Raw genomic sequence first — 23,405 nt, 5'->3', positions numbered from 1 at the left:
AAAGATGTGAGAGACACCTTCCCACAAAGAGAGGGTGACACGCCAGGGGTGGCTTCCTGCAAAGAAGTGAATGAAAGGGAACATTATAAGGATATATAAAATGATAGAGGGGGCTAGATAAGGGGTTCTTAGTGGGTTTTGGGGGACTGCAGCACAAAAGGAAGGACAGGTGCCTGTGGACTGATGAGGGAAGCAGAACTTTGGAGGCAACACATTGCTGGGTCTTGCAGTGGGAGAGAGGGTGGCAGCCAAGGCTTATGATGGCAGGACAGGGGGCAGAGGCGAGCTCTAAGCCCTTCACCATGGTATTGGAAGCCAGAATGCCAAACTGCAGCATGGCATCCACTTGTCTAGAGAAGATGGATCAGGGACAGATTTCCGTTCACTGCTTGAGTCCTAGGGTGCGAGGAAGTGAGACATCCATCAAAATGAAAACAGGGGACTGCCTTACACACTGACTTGTTATTTAGGGAGTCATAAAGGCAAGGTTTATCATGATTCAGGTGGTGGTTACACACTTCTCTGCAGACCAGAATATCCAGGTTTGTCATAATAATGAAGAAAAAATATGGAGAGAGGGGCATCTTCGCTTTATAGGGTTTTTCCTTCAAGTTTTCAAGGTACTTTATAGATTAAGCATTTGTTAAACAGCTAGTAAGTGACAGCAAACTACCCCAACCTTCCTTACTGTAGCACTAGAACACTTAGCCTGAAACACCTAGCACTGCCCACTGTGGGAGACAGGCCACAGGACAAGACAAATTTCCACTTTAGCAATTCCTGTATTCTAATGTGAGATTTGCATTCTTTAATAAATCACTTATTTCTTACTCCTGTTGTTATATAGGTATGTAATATATATAAAATCCCTAAAATGTCAAATGGTAACTTTGCCTTAACTCCTCCACCTTTACTTCTCCTGTTCCACCTCCTTTCTGGAGTGACCCTTGGAGTAAAACCTTTAGGGGTAAACCATAATTCTACAAAGGGGAAGACATCTATGTTGAGAATCAAAATTAAGCTGTTTATGAGAATAAGCAACTCACAACAAAAAAGGAAGTGTGTTTTGATTCCAACATTTCCTGGAGTTATTAATTCAAAGCGCCTTTAGTGTGATTTCATCCCTGCAGCAATAGGATACAATGCATGCTGCAAAATGAAGTACACCAATTGTACAATTACAGCATATTATTTATTATTATTTATCTGCAACTTTAATCTGTTGCCAAGAAGACAAGTATCTGTGTATCCTCCTTGCCAGAACTTACTCTCCGCCTGTTTGTACATCAGGAATAGTTCAGGAGGCTCTGACCTGTGGTGTCCCCCCACTCCATCATCAGATGTCTTGCAAATGCTGCCCTAAGGCCCGCTGGGATTGCTCAGATGTTAGAGGAATGCACCTAGGCCAGTTATATTTGCAAGACATAAGCTATTTACTAGAAATAATCACATAACATTGACTCATCCCATGGAATGGCAGTAAACCCACCAAATAGGATAGGCTCGTCTGTTCAGTGTTACAGATTAGCCAGCATTAGTCCACCACTATGATAATAGCCAAGATCTGATGTTATAAGGATATTCAGCATACATCTTTCCATGCAGAAATATAATAAAGCTAATGTAATATTAGAAATGCAAAAAGAAAAAATACTTAAATCACTTTACAACAATTACAGGGAGCAAGATCTGTGGATGTATACTTCCCTGAAGCACCATGGTTTGACTACTATACCGTATGTATTTTTAAGATTCAGTTTCTTACATTTTTTACATAATTTAAAATGGTACAGTTTCAGCAAAATAACTTTTAACAATGTTCAACAGTATTTTTACCTCGGCATCTGTGTTTAAGAAAACTAGAACACAAAAAGTCTATACCAGGCTAGCTGGGAGAGTAAATTACACAGCTTTCAGTAGCATTTTATTTTCTATTTTTGGTTTGTAAAGCTCTAAGACACAGAGAACTGAATTTTCAGGAACAGCCTAGAAATTAATGAAACTGCCAAGATTTCTTTCTTTCTCCCCCCCCCCCCCCCTCATTGCATGTTTTAATTCTTGTACTGACATGCTTCTCTGCATAGAAACAGAGACAGAAACCTGAGTCGTACTCCTGAGAACATGCTGCAAACCATTTTGTGCATGCAGTTTTGCACATGCATCAATTTTGACAGAAGGCATATTTACGCAGCAGGGTAAGGCTCCCCTCTGAAAGATGTTTCCAAGAGATGCAGAACAATCTTCTCTGTGAAAAATGCCAGCCTCTTCTAGTTTCAGGGACTACAAGTTTTGACCTTTCGAACACCATCCCCAGTACTGCATTTCCAAGAGTGCTCAGTTTCAACCTAACCACGGTCTGCTGCAATCTACAGGATAAGACCAATGTTGGCTTCAGCAGTCGTTAGGCTGATGCTAAGAGCTTTCGGAAATGTGAGCCCAGAAGCATCAGGCTGTTGTTAACTACCCTGAATGATGCTGGCAGAGGAGTGGGCCGGACAGAAATGCTCTCAGAGGAAATTCAGACTTATTTTTAAGAAGCTTGGTAATTTTCGGCATTTGCCTGGTGTCCTCAGGATGCTTACCCAACCTTTTCCCTTTTCTCTTTGCATAAAAGAGGCACTGCAGGGTCGAGCATTTCATTCAGCTCTCCTTGTTGTGGTTCCCTCAGCCCCTCTAGCTGGGCTGGGCATGGGGATGGCAGCAGCCCTGGGGCTCAGCTGCCAGCATTTGGCACATACTAGCCATACACATGGTGCTTATGCAAATCAAGGTTGCTTACTTACTATAAGTTATAATTACCATTTACAGAGGGCGAGAGCAAAGCCTTCCTGTTATCTACTCTGTACATAAGCCTTGTGTGCACCTGGTTTTGAGGCATTAAACCAGAAAGGAATGATACAGAGAACATAATGCTGGTTGTCTACATATACACGAGTTTCACTCATTGAATGCTGTAATTACTTTTTGAAAGGGGCAGAAGAGTTCTCCTTAAAAGAGAAGAAAATCTACAGTTTACATTCCCAAATGATTATGAATCATTTACCTTAAACTGAAATGTGACAGGCTCCATATGCGTAAAAAGAGGAAGCAAAAGTTTCTTTTTGCTCAGTGTCTTGATGAATTTTTTTTTTTTCTACAGCATATGGAATAATGATACCACTTTTAAAGACGATTTGCTGTCTTTCATTCATGATGCTTCTATCTCATGCATATGCATAACTGCAGGGGCTAGATCCTCTTTCATGTTAAAAAAGAAACTGGAATAATACCCCTGAAATCCTCCTTGTTGTTTGTATTTCCACTGATGTAATTGAGATGAAAATGTACCCCTTGGACTCTTTTTGACTGGTATATGGTCATAATGCATGGTGCCTGGATTTGGTTTTTTAACTGCATTAATTTTTGCGATAGGGCCATAAAGTGCCAAGTGCCTGGAAAAAGAACTATGCTACTGTGGCTGCCCCATTGAGCAAGATCCCTCTGTTCATCCGTGGAGGCTACATCCTGCCAGAACAGGCACCAGCCACGACCACTACTAAGAGGTAATGACATCTATGTCCATCGTCCGTCACCAAATAACCACAGTGTGGGTCAGACCCACAGACAGGCAAAAAAGCAAATGAAAGAAAGTGCAGAAGAGTGGCTATCTACAGCTCCCACCTACCATCCCAGGTGATAAGCATAGTATTTTTATCCCACTATTCACTTCATTGCATTAGAAGTCACCCCAGAGTTGACCCACATCATCATTTGCATAGCTGAAACCTACTTCTGGCTCTGTGTTTATGCTCAGAAAAGCTTTTGCATCTCTTATTGCCACACTGACCTGCTGTCAGTCATTCAAAGTAAACACATGCAAGGAAAAAATACAAAACTCTTCTCCTCGGATGAATTTATCAGATGCCATGGGCAAGGTAGAAAAGCTCAAATCTCTTGAGGAAAATTATTTCCTTATGCCAATGGGTAATATGCTGGTCTTAAGTCTGAACCATGCTCAGAAGCCAATGTGGGTAGGGAAGGAAAGGAACAGCACTGTGCAACAACCAATTCAAACTGTAGTAAAGTAGTACTGGTGACTTCCCAGACTGTCAAGTTTTCATACATTAAGGCCACAAAAGAAGGGGAAACTTGCCCACATGAGCACTCAAAAAGTGGGAAATTTACACTTCAGTGGGACAAGGCAAGTCAAAGTTTTTGTCATCTTTTCAGGAGTCATTTTGATGAGCTTCATTGTCATTCTTCTGTCACGGCCTTTTTTGTAATCTTAAAAGCGGAATTAATTGTGTTCAGAAGTTTTTATTAAATAACTTGGAAGGGACAGTGCCCACAAATTTGTACTGACACTTCTCAATGTGTTTGTCAACAGCCGTCTGAACCCATTTGGGCTCATTATTGCCCTGGATGAACAAGGAGAAGCTTCTGGGTCTCTCTTCTGGGATGATGGTGATTCAATAGGTAAGCCTGATCCCCTGCTGTGAAAGAAGTGACTGTATACAGGGGTCTCCTCAGGATACCGTTTCAGCAATATCATGGTACTAACTCCTGCTAGAAATAGCTGGAGAACTGACCCTGAGTTGAACATGACAGAGATGAAAAGCGTATTTCTCTGCAAGTCAGCATTTTGATATGAGAAAGGTGTGACACTGGGAACAGCTGGTCTGGTAGGAGGGCAATCGCTCATACCATGTTCTGCTGAGAGAACCTAAAGAATAGAGGAAGAGATTAAATAGCCCACAAAACCTGTAGTCTGACATTAACCATTAACCACTTGCTACAATTCATGTGAACTGCTTATGGATTTTGCTCCCTGTTTTGATACCAATCTTTCTGCTCTGTGTTTTGACAGATACTATTGAAAAGAATAACTACTTCTTGGCTAAATATACATACAGCAAAGTAAGTAGCAACATACAAGGTTCCTACATACATACAGGTAGCTGTATTTTAGTGTAGCCATTGTAAGGTGCTGATGTCTAAGTTTTCTTTGGAAACTGTTTTCTTATAGCTCAGCCTTTAAACCTGGTAAGCTACCTAATAATTTCATTTACAGACAGCTACAAAATAATATGACTATGATGTTGCTGTTTTGTGTTTGCTTCACTGAGTATCATAGTGACACATTAATGTCCCTGCTGTGATGTGAATCTGAAAATCCACTTTTTCAGCTCAGATTTTTTCTTTTTTCCCAAGTCGCAGCTTCTGAGGATGAGGGACCTTTTCCTTGTCTTCCTCCTGTGAACACTTTCAGTTTGATGGGTGGGAGAAGGCTACATTCCTCTCTTCGGGATATCCCAGCAACTTTTAAGCTTTGATCACTTGAAGTTTTTATTTTGTGGCCCGGAGAATTATTAAGTCTCACTTCTTTAGCTTGCATTTCCTTGTCTGACAGCACAGAGATTGCTCCCATGGTTGATCTCCCGCAGAGTGATTCAGCACACTACCAGAGACCCACCATGCTGATCAGATGCTCCATGCAGCACAGGAGTAGATTAGCTCAGGGTCAGAGCACTAATACCTTTCACACAGTGCTCATTTCTGTGCAGATACGTCCTGAGAAAGCTCAGTAGAAAAATCCAACATTCTAGGCTTCAACTGAGAAAAAAACTATAGAAAAGATCTACTAGAAGCTCATTAAATATATGACAGTAAGCTGTGGGAATTACTGTACAAAACCTTAACCTACTTCAATAATCTGTACAGTTCATATTTCATCTACAATTCTAGCATTTGATAGGAAATAGGATACTGTATGTAGACTGTGGCATGGTTTTGGTCAACAGCTGGCTGAATATGAGCCAGCAGTGTGCTCAGGTGGCCAAGAAGGCCAACAGTATCCTGGATTGTATCAGAAATAGTGTGGCCAGCAGGACTACAGAAGTGATTGTCCCCCTGTACTTGGGACTGGTGAGGCCACCCTAGAATACTGTGTTCAGTTTTAGGGCCCTCACTACAAGAAAGTCATTGAGGTGCTGGAGCGTGTCCAAAGAGCAATGGAGATGGTGAAGGGTCTGGAGCACAAGTCTTATGAGAAGCAGCTGAAGGAACTGAGGTTGTTTAGTCTGGAAAAAAGGAGGCTGAGGGGAGACCTTATCTCTCTCTACAACTACCTGAAAGGAGGCTGTAGTGAGGTGGTTGTTGCTCTCTTCTCCCAAGTAACAAGTGATAGGATGAAAGGAAATGGCCTCAAGTTGGGCCAGGCAGCTGGCTGAATATGAGCCAGCAGTGTGCTCAGGTGGCCAAGAAGGCCAACAGTATCCTGGATTGTATCAGAAATAGTGTGGCCAGCAGGACTACAGAAGTGATTGTCCCCCTGTACTTGGGACTGGTGAGGCCACCCTAGAATACTGTGTTCAGTTTTAGGGCCCTCACTACAAGAAAGTCATTGAGGTGCTGGAGCGTGTCCAAAGAGCAATGGAGATGGTGAAGGGTCTGGAGCACAAGTCTTATGAGAAGCAGCTGAAGGAACTGAGGTTGTTTAGTCTGGAAAAAAGGAGGCTGAGGGGAGACCTTATCTCTCTCTACAACTACCTGAAAGGAGGCTGTAGTGAGGTGGTTGTTGCTCTCTTCTCCCAAGTAACAAGTGATAGGATGAAAGGAAATGGCCTCAAGTTGGGCCAGGGGAGGTTTAGATTGGATATTGGGAAAAAATTCTTCACCAAAAGGGTTATCAAGCATTGGAAGAGGCTTCCCAGGGAAGTGGTTGAGTCACCATCCCTGGAGGTATTTAAAAGACATGTAGATGTGGTGCTTAGGGACATGGTTTAGTGGTGGACTTGAGGTGTTAGGTTTATGGTTGGACTTGATGATTTTAAAGGTCTTTTCCAACCGGAATGATTCTATGATTCTATGGTTTTCATGAAGTGTATGCCTAAAAGCCCCAAAATAGTCTACAGAAAATAGTCAAAAGAATAAAATCATGTTAACCCCTATTGTGATATTGCTCTTAGAATGTATGTCTTCCAGGAGCAAGAGCAAGCCAGCGTAAGCCAATGGGTTTTATTATGTAGTCTTGTATAGTTGTGAGATATTTTTCTGGAACTAATACCACATGCTTAGACTTTAAATTCAATTCAAATTATTTTCTTGATTTAGAGTCATAGAGTGGTTTGGGTTGAAAGGGACCTTAAAGACCATCTAGTTCCAACACCCCTGCCATGGGCAGGGACACCTTCCACTAGCCCAGGTTGCTTAAGTTGCAACCCATCCAACCTGGCCTTGAACACTGACAGGGAGGGGGCAGCCACAACTTCTCTGGGAAACCTGTGAGTGTCTCACCACCCTCACAGTGATGAATTTCTTCCTCATATTTAATCAAAGTCTTCCCTCTCTCAGTTTAGAACCATTACTCCTTGTCCCATCCCTACATTCCCTGATAGAGTCCCTCCCCATCTTTCCTGTATCCCCCTTTAAGTACTGGAAGGCTGCTCTAAGGTCTCCCTGGAGCCTTTTCTCTAGGCTGAACAACCCCAACTCTCTCAGACTGTCTGCAGAGGGGAGGTGCTCCAGCTCCCTGATCATCTTTGTGGTCCTCCTCTGGACTCACTCAAGCAGGTCCATGTCTGTCTTAAGCTGAGGAAAAAAAGAAAAAAAATACTGAGAAAAAAATGTTTCTTCATCTTCAAAAAAAGTGTATTCCAACAGCAAAAAGGAAGAAAAATCACTTTGGCTTTCTTGTAGTCTGTGTATAGTAATTTACTGTAGGAAGGCTACAGAAAAACAATATCCAGTTTTATATTAAATTCTGATCTGTGCAAATTAGATTGCTGATTCACTGGCATTTCCATTTCTCATTGCTCATATTTGTCTTCTGCCTGTAAATCCATGACTGAAGTCCCTATCTGCATTCCAATAATCTCTAATGTCAATTTTTTATTATGTGTTTATAAAGAAAACAATCCATCTCAAATAGCAAATTGTAGAGGTATGAGAAATGTATGAAAGTCTTGGTATTTTTTGCACATTTCTATATTCTTAAAAAATTGTGGATGAATAATTTAATGACACCTAGTTTTAGGAGAACTCACAAGTTCTGTTCCCTAAGAGATTTACTGGTAAAGTCTGACATCACAGCATTTACTCTGAACACAGCACATCGTGTTGCGCACGTAACAGCTACAGGATTAGACCTTCTCATTTACATTTTCATTTAAACAACCCAGAAGTACAAAGAATTCAAGACTAGTGCAGACTTAAGTCTCAAAGAATGATTCAAGCTGCCTGCTCTCTGATACTATCTCACTGCAGTTGGCATTTAAATTCACTTGACACCTCCATTTTGACATGCATAATGGCTAAAGTGACCTAATTCAAAGTGCCCCAAGTCAAAGTATCCCATATATTAAGCCTACCCATCTAGAAAAATACGTGAGCCAGATGTATAAGATCCACTGCAGGGATGACTGGGGAGAGCCATAAACAGATTTTCCACCCCAGAGGTGGCAGATGTGCTCAGACTGTACCAAGTGAGTCCAGACTACACTACAGAGATGGTGATGGGAAGGCTTGACAAGGAAAGAGGAGCTTCTGAAAGGATATGCTGGCCACTAGGTAACTGAATAGCCTGAAACCAAATTCCTCCTAAAACTGGTCCAATTTTCAGAGGGAAAATATGGGGAAAAAGAAAGGTGAATTTCACTGGACCAGAGCAAGACAGTAAGAAAGAAAAATCATGACTTTGCAGCTCAGAAGTACAGGAGGAAGTCCTGGCTTTTGGCCTCAGATCCAGGCCTTCTTTTGACTTTGCATTTATAGGGCTTTGAGTGATGCCGTAAGTTCCCTCTCTGACAAGAACTCATGACCTTCCTGGGCAATTTCTTTAACTACTAGATGATTGGAGAGGAGAGGACCATTCATTACCCTGGACCATCACTTCCCTGGTTCCCCAAAACCTTCTTCTTGGTCAGAAGGACAATGGTGTCTACTGCAGAGTCCTGGCTCAGGGCCTCAGAGCTTGCGTGCAACCTTATTTATTAATACAGTTATAATGACTGAACTTACTGAGTCTGTGTGGCCACCTTGAGCTAGTTCTCCTGCTTAGCCACACTGTAGACATAATAAATCACTGTAGGGAGGTGGTCTCTCTATACTGACCCTCCTTCTATGCTGGAGCTCTTCCAATGGGGAGTGTTATGGAGGTTCTCAAATAAACAAACAGCAGCCAAAAAAAAAAAATTATTACCAATGCAATTAACTAGCCCTCTGCAACCATCCACAGGTTTGAATGCCCGTGACAGGAGAACAAAACACCACTTCCTAGAGTTTAACAACAACACAAAATGTTCTATCGTTAACAAATCACCTAACAAATGAGGACTTTCAACCTCGAGGAGCTCCTCAGGGCAGCATCCCGACCCAAGGAGAGAGTCCTCGACCTCAGTTTACTGCTCCAGGGGGAACTAGCTCAAAATGGCTCTCCCAAGGGATCTGATCTGTGATCAACAGAGGCTACCATTGACCAAAGGCCCCAACTACTGTGAAGCCCTGCGAACAAGGGCACAGAAAAAGGCAATCAATAGGTGCCAAGAAGTCCTGTTTTCACTGGGCAGGTGCACCTGGCACAGGAAAAAGACACTACATTTAAGTACCCTAAGAAATTACCCGGAGGCTTTTAGAAGCCTCTTCCCATTCGCTCCATAACAGACAACATTCCTTGTTTAGGCAGTTTAAATCAGTGTGCTGGGGATTAGCACTTATTTTTAGTGTGGATGCCTGAAATAAGCAGTCTAAGCACAGCCCTAAGTTACAAATACTGTGATCTAGCTTCTGCTCCCCTCCTACCATGCACCATTGAAATAACATAAGCTAATTTATGCAAAAGGTTTCATCATGGGTTTCTTCTTGGCATATTTTTAAAAAGTCATGATTGCATAGCAATTCATCATTTCCTGAGCAGTGTAATTCATCTTTATTTCCTTAACAACTTTGATCACCTAACAAATGCAATGATTCCTCTTCATTACTTGTATGGGAAATTACTGCCACTGGTGATCCAAATGAATTTGTTTAATGACATTGTATGTCCTCTTGGTACATCCCTAAATACAGGATATATAGTAAATAAGAAGTAAAACAAACAAAGCTCTGTGGACATATGGTGTTCCTTCAGTGTCCTTAAAGCTGAGACATATATAACTGAGAGTTTTTGCAGGAGCTGTGGAGATGGGGGACACAAAATAGGGGCAAAATATCTAGGCAGATGATGTTTGTGGAAGATGCTAACAGTTTAAAGCAGTTAGTTGTGGATGTTAATTAGATCTGCCTTAAGGTCACTAATTGAATCTTTGTATCTGGATTTTGGCTTTGCATATGCCACTGTACCCTGTAAAGTACGAGAAACAAATTTGCATTGATTACATGTAGAAAAAACATTTTCAAGAAGATTCTAAATGAATGTTGCAAATGCTATTTTGTTTCTTTCTTTGTTAGTTTATACTCATACATGAAACCTTTCTTATGTGAAAACTAATGTGGCTGTTGTTTTTCCTTTATGACCTCAGACTTTAACATCTACACTGGAAGACATTCTATATGTTCATTGACAACAGTAACAGTATGCAGTAAGTCAACTTTAAAGAGTTGTCATGGTTCTAAAATCTTTGTGGCTTTTTCCAGGGAAACCTGAAGACAGAAATACTTAAAAATGGGTACCGAGGGGCTGACACTCTGAAGTACAACAAAATTACGATTCTGGGCCTGAAACTGAGACCTCATGCTGTTGCTCTGAATGGAAGAGCCATCCATGGAGATGCCTTCTCTTATGAGCTGAGTGGGGTAAGAGCTGCACTGAGCAGTTATGGAAAACCTTAGGGAGAGGGGGATAGTCAATGAATAACAGGAACAGTTTCTCATCCACACCTCTTTACATTTCCAAGTATAACCAGGCACCAATTTTTGATACGATAGTCTAAGTTTGGAGGGGGGGGGGGGGGGAAGGAGGAAGCAAAATCAAGAGCTGTTTTAGGAAACTTTAACCTTTGCTAATACACATATAATCTCTTTTACTTAATGCCATACAAGTTTTTAAACTAATGAAATAATGAAAAGAAGATACAGCTCAAATGGGAGATATGTTAGCAGTTTTATGGGCACTATTATCATTCTGATAAAATGAGAAAACTTGTCAAAGTTATTTATCAGCTCCTGAAAAGAAGTGGTGGAGAGCTTTTCTCACAATTACTTAGTGTCTGAACATGATTACAGCATAACTGGCTCTAATGAGTGTTTCCCTATCTTCAGAGGAGGGAAGGGCAAATCTCTGCTGTACCTGTGTGTTCCTCAGGAAACTATCACTACAGTGAGACAACAGTTACAGTTTCAGCTTTTTAAAGTGCCCAACCTCAGTGTCCCAGATCAAAATGCATGACTTTGTTGTGCAGTGCTCCTCTAGCACCAACAAGGAGACACTCCAGAGGAGACAGACTGAACATCCCTAATAAACAGCTGCAAAAGCCTCTGTGGTCCAAATTTCCTTTTCCACAGGGGAATAGACAAAAGGAGCAATACTGAGTAGACTTCCTTTGCTCTGGTCACTTGTCCTGTATCTGTCACCAGGCACCAAGCTGAAGTGAGTCATGCACACTTTGTATGAGATGTGGTACTCAGGTCTCAACACTGGGCTGCACCTAGGGAACTCGCAGTACTAACACTAAGATGCCACTAATCATCATTCAATCAAAGATAGCTAAGGCAATAAGTAATGGATGTCACATCTTATGTTACTCTATATACTTGGCTTAATGATTTAAGTTTATTTGTAACCAAAGTGTGATCCTCGTTATACACACCTGGTTCTAACATTTATTTTATTGAAGGAATCTGTAAAGGAAGAAAATTGCTGACAATAAATTTTTGCCTTGGAGAATTGTAAAAAACTCACTTTCAGAGACGATGTCATAAATAAGGGTAATCAGTATTGCCTCAAGGGAAGAAACTGTTTAACAGCCAAACTGCCTCTAAGCAAGCTGAAAGAAACATAAATGTGGCAGGGTAAAGAAAACATTCCATTGAGATGTGCTTGAAGGCACCAATCACAGAAATCCAGAATATAACTGCATGCTAACAGCGTCACATAAAAAGATGATTAAGAAAGACTAAAAAGCTTGTCACAAAAGTATTTTAAAATTTGATGTGCAAAAGATGATCTCAGTGACTTAGAACTACTTCAAATAATGGAGGAAAAAACACCAAGATGTGTAGTAGGGAAGGTTCAAAACTGCACAAAAATTATATTGTTTAAGCCTGCTAAATATATTCCTCACACAATTCAAAAAGATTCAGTCAAACCTCTCCCACCATCCCTGTACTGGTATTGTAATGCTATTACGTATAAATCTCTCATGTTTGACTCTTGGGAAAAAAAAAAAAAAAAAAAAAAAGCCTAGCAACTTGGGTTTAGATCTTGAAAACTTACAATCTATGTAATTAAAAAAAAAAAAAAAACCAAAATCCAAAGGGCAAATTTGCCACTTTCTCACAGACTTAATGAGATTACATACTGTATAATAGTTTAACAAGCACAAAGACTGTACTATTTGAAGGGATGTAGTAGAATGTAACTTCTACCATATTGCTTTTGCTTTACAGAAAGTAAATCAGACTAAAAGCAGTGCTTAAGTGCATAACTGAGCCATAGTTATTTGTATAGAAATAGAAGCAGTTTGCTTAGTAATAAGTCACTTTTTTCTCTCTGATTCATGCAGCGCTACCCTGATCTGACATTTGTAATATTGCAGAATCTTCCTATTATTAGGAGTCTCTTATCCCTTTTTCCCCCTGAAGTATCATACCCTAAGAGCTACAGGAACTGTATTGTAACTGCAGCAGGGATGCTGGAAGAGCACTTCTGTTGACCAGGCTTGTTCTGACAACAAAATGACCTGAGCATGGAAAGGTTCTCCTTTTTCTTCCACTTGCATCCTCTGCTGGGAAGTGCAGGGAGTTCCCATTAGTTTCCAATGTCCATGCGCAGTGCAGTCTAGAGTGGCTTTTCTGGCTACTGGCACTTTTGGGCTAGTGTTTGGATGGGATTGCAGTATTTTTGTCTGGATCTGACCCTGTATTTGAATAAAAGGCAAATTATTCAAGAAGAGGAATTTCTTCTTACCAAGTAGAGGTAGAGAACTGTTTCTGATGAAAGATGAAAATATTACATACTTTGAAGAAGTGATCTAAGCACAGACTGTTAAAGTGATGTTAACATGAATTTGGGGGGAGGCAAAGAAATAGCTAAGAGGTGTGAATGGATATCATGCATTTTAAGAGATTATTAATTCTGAAACTAAAGATACTGCTGATGAAGTACTGAAAATGGAAAACACACAAGTAGAATAAAATATGTCAAATTTAACGTTAAACAGAGAGAGAGCAGGACAATGAAATGCTGGGGTTTCAACCCCAACCCCAGATTAAGGTTGACATATGGGTGATTCCCACAGCCCTTCCCAAAGGGGGGTGAGTTTGCCTTTAGGCTTCCCTCCAGGGAGCGGCCGGCCTGGCAGGGAGAGCCATGAGGTAAAGGAGCCCCAGGTGTCTGCATTCAGTAAGCAAAGGTCAGGTGTCCCACTGAGGGATAAAAGCTGGGACCCCTGGCAGAAGGGGCAGTGTCTGTGTGTGAGGTGGAGGCACTGTGCAGAGTTCCCTGTTGGGGAAGGACCTCCCGCCTCCCTGGGACTGGGCTCCAGTCAGGTCTGGCTTTTGTAAACGTGGGCTGTGTAGAGATTCAGTGTGTGGCTTCCTTGGTCTGATGCGTTTGGCTTGTTGACTTGGTTGTCTCCTGTCCCTTCTATGGGAGACTGCATTTCACCATTTATTCCACCCATTGTTGGTCATGTGGTGTCGTTGTTGGGGTCAGTGGGATTGATGTCAATTATGTATAATCTGATTGACTTGTTTGTACCCCCAGCACTCATCCGTATACTTACCCTTTTGTATCAAATACAATTTGGTTATTGGTTCATCTTTATGCTGGCTGTGTCCTTTATGCTAGGCCTAATAATTGGCAAAAAAGACAGGTATTATATTTATAATTTCATATTTAATTACTGCTATTAATGAATTTTACACTGCTCTTGCATTTAAGAGGTATGGTGAATTGGATACAGCAGTAGAAAGATCCATACTGCCATCAAGGCAGTCTTGCCTACCACATGAGTTTAGGGAAATCACGAAGGTTTAAACTCAAGTTTCTGTTCTTATTCTCTGTTTTGAGCTAGTCTTTTTCTAAGTTAATTGAAGTTAACTAAGTTCATTATTTTTGTGTCTTTTTTTCCACAGAAACTCATTTTATGGATTTCTGCCCCACTTACTCAGGAACTCAACATTACAATTTACTAGAAAGGTCAGAAAACACTGACAATTTATCATCCTTGGCTCCCAGATATTGATCTTTGATTTTAATGTAAAAAAAAATTTAGCCATTAAAATGTTGATGCACCTGATGACTGATCTTTTGCTATGTAGTATTTGTAACTCTTTATGTATTCTTCATATACAATTTACAATAGTAGTTAATGAGTATTACCATAAACTAATGTGTGTTCAAAATAGCATAGTGGAAATCATCCTGAATGTTGTTTTTCACCTCAGATGGAGATAATATTTGGAGATGTTCTCAATGGGACCATATTCTGGACAGCATACACTGTAGGGTTTTTTCAAACCTATGATGGGGGAAAAAAAGGAATAATTGGATAGTCAGCTTAATTCACATGGCCTTGTTCTGGGGAAGGCAATGTGTGTTTGTCAGGAGAATGCATAGGAAACACAGCTAATCAAAGGTTGGGGATACCTAGATCTATTTTGTACTTCAGTTATTTCTGGCTGTGGAATGATCACCCAAGATCATAGTAAACTCCAGTTTGTGGAAATGGCTCTAAGGAGAGACTGATTTTACTAATATAATGCATAACTATTCATTAATACAATATATAATACATATATAATAAATACTAATATAATATTATACAAAATATTATATGACCAACGGGTACAAATTAGCCAATAGTTCTAGACTACAAAATCTACAGCTGTAGTGATCACTTGCTTTTGTCTCCTTTTCCATGTTCCTGAACTGTAATAAATGCAACATGGGCATGTCTTGGAATCCAACAATCATTGAGAGAATTTGTTGAAAACTTGGGGATTTCTTTCAAGAATCTCGTTCTCTCTGGAGACTGTTCCCAGGGTTAGAGTAGCTCTTAACACAGCAAATGGTTGGTGCCCTTAAACATAGACCATGATTTCTGACAGGAGGGATCCACATTACAGCAGGGCCACAGCTTCACAAACTCAGCTGTTCCCACACTTCTAACTCTATGCTAAAGACTTCCTTTTACCTTTGGAATTCCAAAGCGCTGACTTTGTCTTGTTTATGCACCTGCTTGACAGAATCCCCTGGGAGACAGTCCTGAAGGGTATAGGGGTCCCACTTTTTAAGAAAGAAGTGTTAATGGCACAGGAGCAGGCTGTCCCCAGGTGCTGTAAGAGAAGCAGGTGCCAGAGAAGGCCACCCTGGCTGAACAGGGAGCTTTGGCTGCAACTCAGGGAGAAAAGGAGAGTTTATGGATTTTAGAAGAAGGGGGGAGCCACTCACAGTGATTACAAAGATGTGTGAGGATATACAGGGTGGAAATCGGAATTCTAAAGCCCAGCTAGAAATTAATCTGGCTTCAGCAGTCAAGGATAACAAGAAATGTTTCTATAAGTATGTCAACGGCAAAAGAAAGACCAGGGAGTGTCTCCATCCCCTGCTAGATGCAGGAGGAAACCTGGTAACAAGTGATGAGGAAAAGGCTGAGGTGCTCAATGACTTCTTTGCCTCAGTCTTTAACAGCAAGACTAGTTGTACTGAGGGAATCCAGCCCCCTCAGCCAGAGGACTAGGAGAATGACCTTCCCACAATCCAGGAGGAGATAATCAGTGACCTGCTGCATCACACAGACACACACAAGTCTATGGGACCGGATGGGATACACCCGAGGGTGCTGAAGGAGCTGGCTGGGGTGTTCGCCAAGCCGCTTTCCATCATTTACCAGCAGTCCTGGCTGACCGGGGAGGTCCTGACAGATTGGAAACTGCCCAAAGTGACGCCCATCTATAAGAAGGGTTGGAAGGATGATCTGGGAAATCACAGGCCTGTCAGCTTTGATTTTGGTGCCTGTGCAGCTGATGGAGCAGCTCATCCTGAGTACCATCACACAACACATGTGGGACAACAAATGATCAGGCCCAGTCAGCATGGGTTTATGAAAGGCAGGTCCTGCCTGACAAACCTGATCTCCTTCTATGACAGGGCAACCTGCTTATTGGATGAGGGAAAGGCTGTGGATGTTGTCTACCTTGACTTCAGTAAGGCCTTTGACACTGTTTCCCACAGCATTCTCCTGGCGAAACTGGCTGCTCACGGCTTGGATGGGCACATGCTTTGCTGGGTTAAAAACTGTCTGGATGGCCGGGCCCAAAGAGTTGTGGTGAATGGAGTTAAATCTGGTTGGCAGCCGGTCATGAGTGGTGTCCCCCAGGGCTCATTTTTGGGGCCACTCCTGTTTAACATCTTTATTGATGATCTAGACGAGGGGATTGAGTGCACCCTCAGTCAGTTTGCAGATGACACCCAGTTGGGTGGGAGTGTTGATCTGCTCGAGGGTAGGGAGGCTCTGCAGAGAGACCTGGACAGGCTGGAGCCATGGGCTGAGGCCAACTGCATGAGCTTCAATAAGGCCAAATGCTGGGGGCTGCCCTTGGGCCACAACAACCCCCAGCAGCGCTACAGGCCTGGGGAGGAGTGGCTGGAGAGCTGCCAGTCAGAGAGGGACCTGGGGGGGTTGATTGACAGCCGGCTGAACAGGAGCCAGCAGTGTGCCCAGGTGGCCAAGAAGGCCAATGGCATCCTGGCTTGTGTCAGCAATAGCGTGGCCAGCAGGGACAGGGAAGGGATCTGAGCCCTGTACTTGGCACTGGTGAGGCCGCCCCTCACTGCAAAAAGGACATTGAATAACTCGAGCGTATCCAGAGAAGGGCAACGAAGCTGGTGCAGGGTCTGGAGCACAGGTCGTATGAGGAGCGGCTGAGGGAACTGGGGGGGTTTAGTCTGGAGAAGAGGAGGCTGAGGGGAGACCTCATCGCCCTCTACAGCTACCTGAAAGGAGGGTGCAGAGAGCTGGGGATGAGTCTCTTTAACCAAGTAACAAGCAATAGGACAAGAGGGAATGGCCTCAAGTTGCAGCAGGGAAGGTTTAGGCTGGATATTAGGAAGCATTTCTTTACAGAATGGGTTGTTAGGGGTTGGAATGGGCTGCCCAGGGAGGTGGTGGAGTCCCCATCCCTGGAGGTGTTCAAGAGTCGTGTCGACATAGCGCTGAGGGATCTGGTGTAGTTGGGAACTGTCAGTGTTAGGTTAATGGTTGGACTGGATGATCTTCAAGGTCTTTTCCAACCCTGATGATTCTGTGATATTTATTCATGAGAAATCTGAGTCAAAATTTGCAACCATAAGAACTTTAATAGTAAACAGATACTCCAGTAAGGAGGTTGGGAAGGGACCATGATCCTGTTTAGGCTGCTAGCACCAGCTCTCTCTTCCCCAGCAGTGAAGTTCCCCCCAGAACACTGCAGGCAGTCTTAAGCTGCACCTCAAGCTCCTTAAGGTGCTTGTGATTCTTCCTGTCTCCTGCAATAACAAAAATGTACAGAAAATCCTTCTCATGGCAGAAATGCTGTATCAGTTCCCAGCAGAATTCTGCTTCCAAAATTCTGCAGGGAAAGGCCTCAGTCACACTCTTTCAGAAATCTCCCCAAATCTACTTATCCATGGAAAACTGCTCCTGACATACAGACACGAGTGTAAGTGCAACATGTTTTCTTGTCACAACAGTTGGTTCTAGACCACTCAATGACAAGGATTTCATCTAGGTGTTTTCACATGATTACATTTCTCATGAATTAGCCAGGACACATAGCACAGCACTATAAACTTGTCCAGTTTATGCCAGCTGCAGGAAGGCAAGCACATCTGGCTGTTTAAGAAAGCAGCCTTTAAGTAAACTGGGTCTTGTGGACAAACCTTAAGACCTGGGTGTCTCCAGAGCCTTTGCTGGCTGCAACAAGGTCTGCTGTGAAATACGTCTGCTCGGCAGTGTGGAGAAAGCAACTTGCTCATCAGCTCTTGTGGGAAGGAGCTAGAGAAGATAGTACAAAAAGGTCTAGCTGAAGATAGTGAGAAAGAGCTGAGGAAGAGCAGAATATGGGCAGTGGGGTGAAAGATAATCTAAGGTGATGGATGAGACAACCACCTTCCTTGCTTAAGAATACAGCACGTAAATAGACTCCCTGATGAAATAAACAAAAGTATGCCCCTCTGGGTCCTTGTGCAAAGGAGGGATGTCAGTATGGTTTGTGAAAGATGTCTGTATTTGGGAGAGGAAAGCAGGAGAACCTCTGTCAGAGCAGACACCAGAGGCAGGCAGGCAGAAAGAGCAGTACTTGTTGCATAAATCTGAGGAACAGCAGAGACCCAGAGGATATGTCTGTACCATGTGTCACAGCTCTGCACCAGAGAGCTCAGAGTGGGGCCAAACCAGCTGGAGGCTCCAGCTGACACAGGAGGTGCCAGCCCAGCTACCACTGGTGACATACATGTTGTCTCAGGCTCGGCCACCCTGCCAGTCGTCCTCCCATGCTGCCTGTGTGAGCCTGGAGGCGGCTCACCACATGCATGTTGCAGACATAACCAGAGAAAGCTGTTGGATGCCCTGACAATGTGGGATGGATGGGCACAACTAAAGCAGATCAGATCTGTGAGGAATCTGATCTCTCCCATGTGGTTGTTGCAAGGATGGCATCAAAAAGGTACCCGCTCTCAGTTTTTCCCCAAAAGTGAGGCTGTTACCTCCTCGCCATGGCAAAAGAGCAAAGAGAGAGATAAACCTGAGCACTAGCTCAGAGAAAGCAAATTTGTAAACACCCTGAGTGGTAGCGGGGGGATGTGATGTTTTGGTTCGTTTGGGAGAAGGGTGGGGGTTTTTTTTGGTGCAGAGGGTTTGCCTCTAATCTGCCTTAAAGTGTGGATAAAAGCGGGAGTCAGAGATGAAAGAGGAGGTGGTAAATTTGCTGACAAATAGTGAAAGAGGAGATGTGTGGAAGTTGGAGCATATCTGTGGCTGGAGAGCAGGGGAGATATCACCTCCATAAAGAGCCCTTGGCTGGATACCATGTGGAGCCAGCCAATGATCACTGGCTTTCTGTGAAATCAGTGACTAACCTAGCAATTTCATATATCTTAATAAAATAAAAGCAGAAAATACACTCCTAGCAGCATCAATATGCTGTTCAGGCTTGCATTACAACATGGATTTTATTCCTTGTTATCTTGCTCCTTGTAGCTTCAGTGAACACAACAGGAAATCACTAGTTGGTAATACATCTGCCTTGGGCTCTGATTTCACATGGTTTTTTTTGTGAAAGTAAGCAAGACAGCCCTTGGTCAGCATTGGTATTAGGGACATCAAAGAAAAATGGATTCTCTGTGTGTGTGTATCTGGCCATTTATCCTCTCTGAGCACTGAGCTGCATGTGTAATTTTAGATCTTTTGCACTTCTTTGAAGTTCTGGTTACACTGCTTGTTCTTTCCCATCCCAACAATTTCTTTCTTTTTTGTTTTTGAGAAAAGGATAAAGACTTCAACAAAAAATACAGGACACCTTGCAAGTGATATGAGCTGGATCCAAGAATCTACAGCCAAATATTTTACTTTTAAGGTTAGATTAGACTAAACATGATCTTCCCCAAGTGTTGGCATGGATTAAATTAATTACAGATACAGATCTTCAGTAGAGAAAGAACTTCTTGGGCTGGGATTTAAAAGCATCCATAGTCAGCTGCTTTCTCCAGCCTGCCTTTGTTAACCATAAGACTCACCAGCTGAGTCCTTCAGAACCTGAAGGAGTTGAAATGTAAAGGGAAAAATCTTACTCTGCATTTCAAAACCCCACTAATTCTAGGCTCCTCCCTTACAAAGCCATAAAGGGACCAGAGAAAATCACAAGCCAGTATACGGACTGCTAGGAATATGCCATTAGGCTTCACTTCTTCATAGAAAGAAAAAGTCAACGTTTTCTGTGCTACTTCATGTACACTTTGAATTTTTTCATCTAAAATGGGTGTTTAGGTTTGATCTCAAAGGATCCTGCTGCCCATTCTTGCAAAAGGTTCATGCTGATTTTGTATAACATGAAAAGATGGTGGTAGCCTGAATCTGTTACACTGAGAGTAGCACAAATTAAATGAAGGGGACATGCACAGAGGGCTCTGCTATGCTTAGTAAGTCTGCTATGCTTATAAAAACCATGTTTTGACATGGACAAATGTAGTATTGTGTGTCTTGGAGCAAAGAATGGACAACAGAAAATGGGACACTGCTAGAGCAAAGAGGCACTAGAAGGGATTTGGAGTTCTGTGGGATGACCACCTGAGCATGAATTCCCAGTGCAAGGTTTAATCAAAAAGGAGGTAGAGCAACCTCAGATATGCAGACAAATAGGCAGAGATTATAATTAATCTGTTTGATATATTGGTACCATCTTGATGGAACACTGTCCCATTCTGGTGTCAGAAATTTGTGGAATATACTGAAAAAATAAGCTTGCTACAAAGAAAAGCCACAAAAATGTCTAAAGTACTACAAAACCACATCTTCCACCAAGGAGCTTAACCTGTCTCTAATTGCCAAGAGAAGGCTCAGTCCCATGAGTCTCAGTGTAACTATGGGGGCAGAAATACAGTGGCAGAAGGTCTTTAAACTAGCAAAGGTAAGATTCAATGTCTGTTAATGAAACTAGACAAATTCAAAGGCTGATACTTTAACTGTCAGAACAGCTTGTGAAGTGCTGTAGTGAATTCTCCTGTAGTAGACATTTTTAAATGAGAAGTGAATGCTTTTCTAAAAGAAATGCTCTTGCTCGATAATTCAGGAATTTTTTGGAACTGTATCTCTAGTCATGCCAACTGATTGCAGCAGTCCCTCTTGGATTTGCAATTATGAACAATGAAAGGGTGTTTTGTAGATTTTTGCAAAACATATTTAGATTTCTGTGACAAGTCAGCGCCTTTGGAGGTCTCCACACAGTTGCAAAGATCATAAAATGTCATTGATATAATTGGCTTTTTGGTAAGTTTTGATATGTAGTATCTTTTGAATGTTTAAGTTCTGTGAAGGTTCTGGTAATTACTTTTTCCTGTCACCAGGTGTAACTGGAATCTTCTTGAAAGTTAAAACAATTTGTGCCACTCTCATGCAGGGACTATTTGCCACTCAGGCTGCCAACACGTCTAGAACAATGAAGAGAAATATCACTGGGTCTATGATGAGCATGAAGTAGACAACAAGACAGCCCTACAGCAGAGCTGCTGCCTGGCTGTGTGGAGGAGTGACCCCCTTCCTGGCCCTCGCCCCTTGCCCAAGGGCAGGCTTGCAAAAAACACTCAGCTACTGGTGTTTCCAGAAAAAATCCAAAACATAGCCCCATACTAGCTACTATGAAGAAAATTAACTCTACCCCAGCCAAAACCAGCACAATCTCGTCGCAATTAGTTTCTAAAGGTTGTTGCAGAGCTGCACCACAGAGAAAAACCCAAGTGGAAACAATCCTAAAGTAATGAAAGTTGTATGTGAGTCTTCTCTGTTCATTGAACTTTCCTCAGGAGATTGTTGCAGTTGTAGCTTGTGCTCAAGTATAATGGAGCTTCAGGGATTTACCAAAACCATTTTGGGGTGCTGATTGTAAAGAAAAGGTATGGTAGATCCATTGGCCCAGAGCAACCTGGTTTCCTGCTGAGGAAGTTTTGTGCTCTATCCACTCTTTGGGTTTGAGTGCTTCACCTGTGCTTTCCAAGCACTTACTAGCAGCCCTGCCTTCATTTCTGGTATGTAACCAGAGTCTAGCACTTGTGGGATACAATAAATCCTCTCATGATCTTGCTGATAGGACTACTCTGCTTTATTCGCACCTTTTCCCTTCCTATCCCCCATATAAACACACACATATGTAGGGGGATAATGGGGATGTGCAGTAATTAAATGTGCTGCTGACCTTGTACAGACTCCTGCAGACCCAGGGATTATTTGATGCATGAAGGACCTCTCTCTTAGATAGAAAAGTGCTGTGAAATACAACCTACTTCTCGTTTATGTTATCACACCTAGCAATCAGACAAGGATTACAAAGCACTGCAGAGCTGGATGCTCTGGGATACTGCTGAAACTCACACCTGCAAGGTTGCTCACATCAGGAAGGCTGCTCAGTATTTTCCCCCTTCTCTTCTTTGGCCCTACTTTTACTCCTTGGTGTCCTCACAGATAGAGCTCCTAGCTGACCTTTCATCTTCAGGAGAGATTAGACTACATTGTGTCTGCCAAGTGAGACATTTACTTAACAGGACATCTATGATTTCTGAATAATCAATACCAAACTTTCATGAGAAATATCCTCTCAGTTGCTACCTGACTTCTGCAGATCCTATCTCCATCCATAGGTGATGGTGGGTGATGAAGTTCTCAGTTCTGCCATGTTTTTCTGCTCTAGGTCTGTCTGACCGTCTTTTAAATGTTGGTCCTGGTGCCTTCTCCAAGCAGCAATAACACCATTTTGGGATATTTTCCCTCTATAGATCACAGATTTTTAATACTTCTTTGGTAGACCATGATGTCACAACAGTTTTTCAGTCATCCATAAAAGGTCTCTAAACTTCTAGTTTAAAAATCAATTTTTAAACCCAGATAAAATATAGAAATTCAGAGGAAACAAAAAGGAAAGCAACACTGTTCTCTGCTCTTTGAAAGGGTGTTGATCAGTTTTTTTCACCACCTGATTATGCTTTCTGGAGAATAAATCTGAGAAAGCTGAGATAAAAAGCATGGCAATTACTGGATCTATATATATGCATATGTACTTATATATAAAACTTTACACAATGATTTTGAAGATACAAGCAATGTTCCTCTCTTTTTCCTTCCATGGGCAAAATCTGAAGGGAAAAACTGTCATGAGCCGTTGCCAAGTTGATAAAGACAAAAGAACACTTCCTTAATACCAATGTGTTTTTAGACCAAGCATCTGGAGGTACTGTGCTTTATGGCAGTGAAGAAACAAATTTTTAGTAATACACAAAAGAAATAACATAGTGCACAAACTACACAGCATTTCATTATTTCTTAATCTATTTCCTGTGATCATAAATGTTTAGAGGCTAGAAAAGGAGAAGGCGTTTTGAGAAACTCCGACTTACAATGTCTGGAATTAACATGTAGCTGAAAAGCGATTGGAAGTCAAAACAGTGTTTACTGGGAGATGCCAAGAATCTGTTTGCCTATCTGAAACAGATGCTTCCTGTTTTTCAGCATCTAAGGGGAGTT

At 42.1% G+C, this 23,405-nt stretch overlaps 1 protein-coding gene across 1 annotated transcript in view; it reads left to right on the top strand.

Annotated features, from left to right (window-relative positions):
* LOC141958792 (sucrase-isomaltase, intestinal-like) overlaps positions 1-14,331 on the top strand; it is a 61,880-nt gene extending 47,549 nt beyond the window's left edge. Inside the window, exons 18-23 of the mRNA XM_074901680.1 lie at positions 1,680-1,736; positions 3,412-3,542; positions 4,367-4,455; positions 4,847-4,896; positions 10,612-10,770; positions 14,272-14,331. Of these exons, the coding sequence (XP_074757781.1) occupies positions 1,680-1,736; positions 3,412-3,542; positions 4,367-4,455; positions 4,847-4,896; positions 10,612-10,770; positions 14,272-14,331 (546 nt within the window). The remainder of the gene's footprint in view (positions 1-1,679; positions 1,737-3,411; positions 3,543-4,366; positions 4,456-4,846; positions 4,897-10,611; positions 10,771-14,271) is intronic.
* Positions 14,332-23,405: the final 9,074 nt, after the last annotated feature.

The sequence above is a fragment of the Athene noctua genome, chromosome 3 (genome assembly GCF_965140245.1).
Source record: "Athene noctua chromosome 3, bAthNoc1.hap1.1, whole genome shotgun sequence".
In the NCBI taxonomy this organism is placed as follows: Eukaryota; Metazoa; Chordata; class Aves; order Strigiformes; family Strigidae; genus Athene; species Athene noctua.
This window is presented reverse-complemented; position numbering and strand designations above follow the sequence as displayed.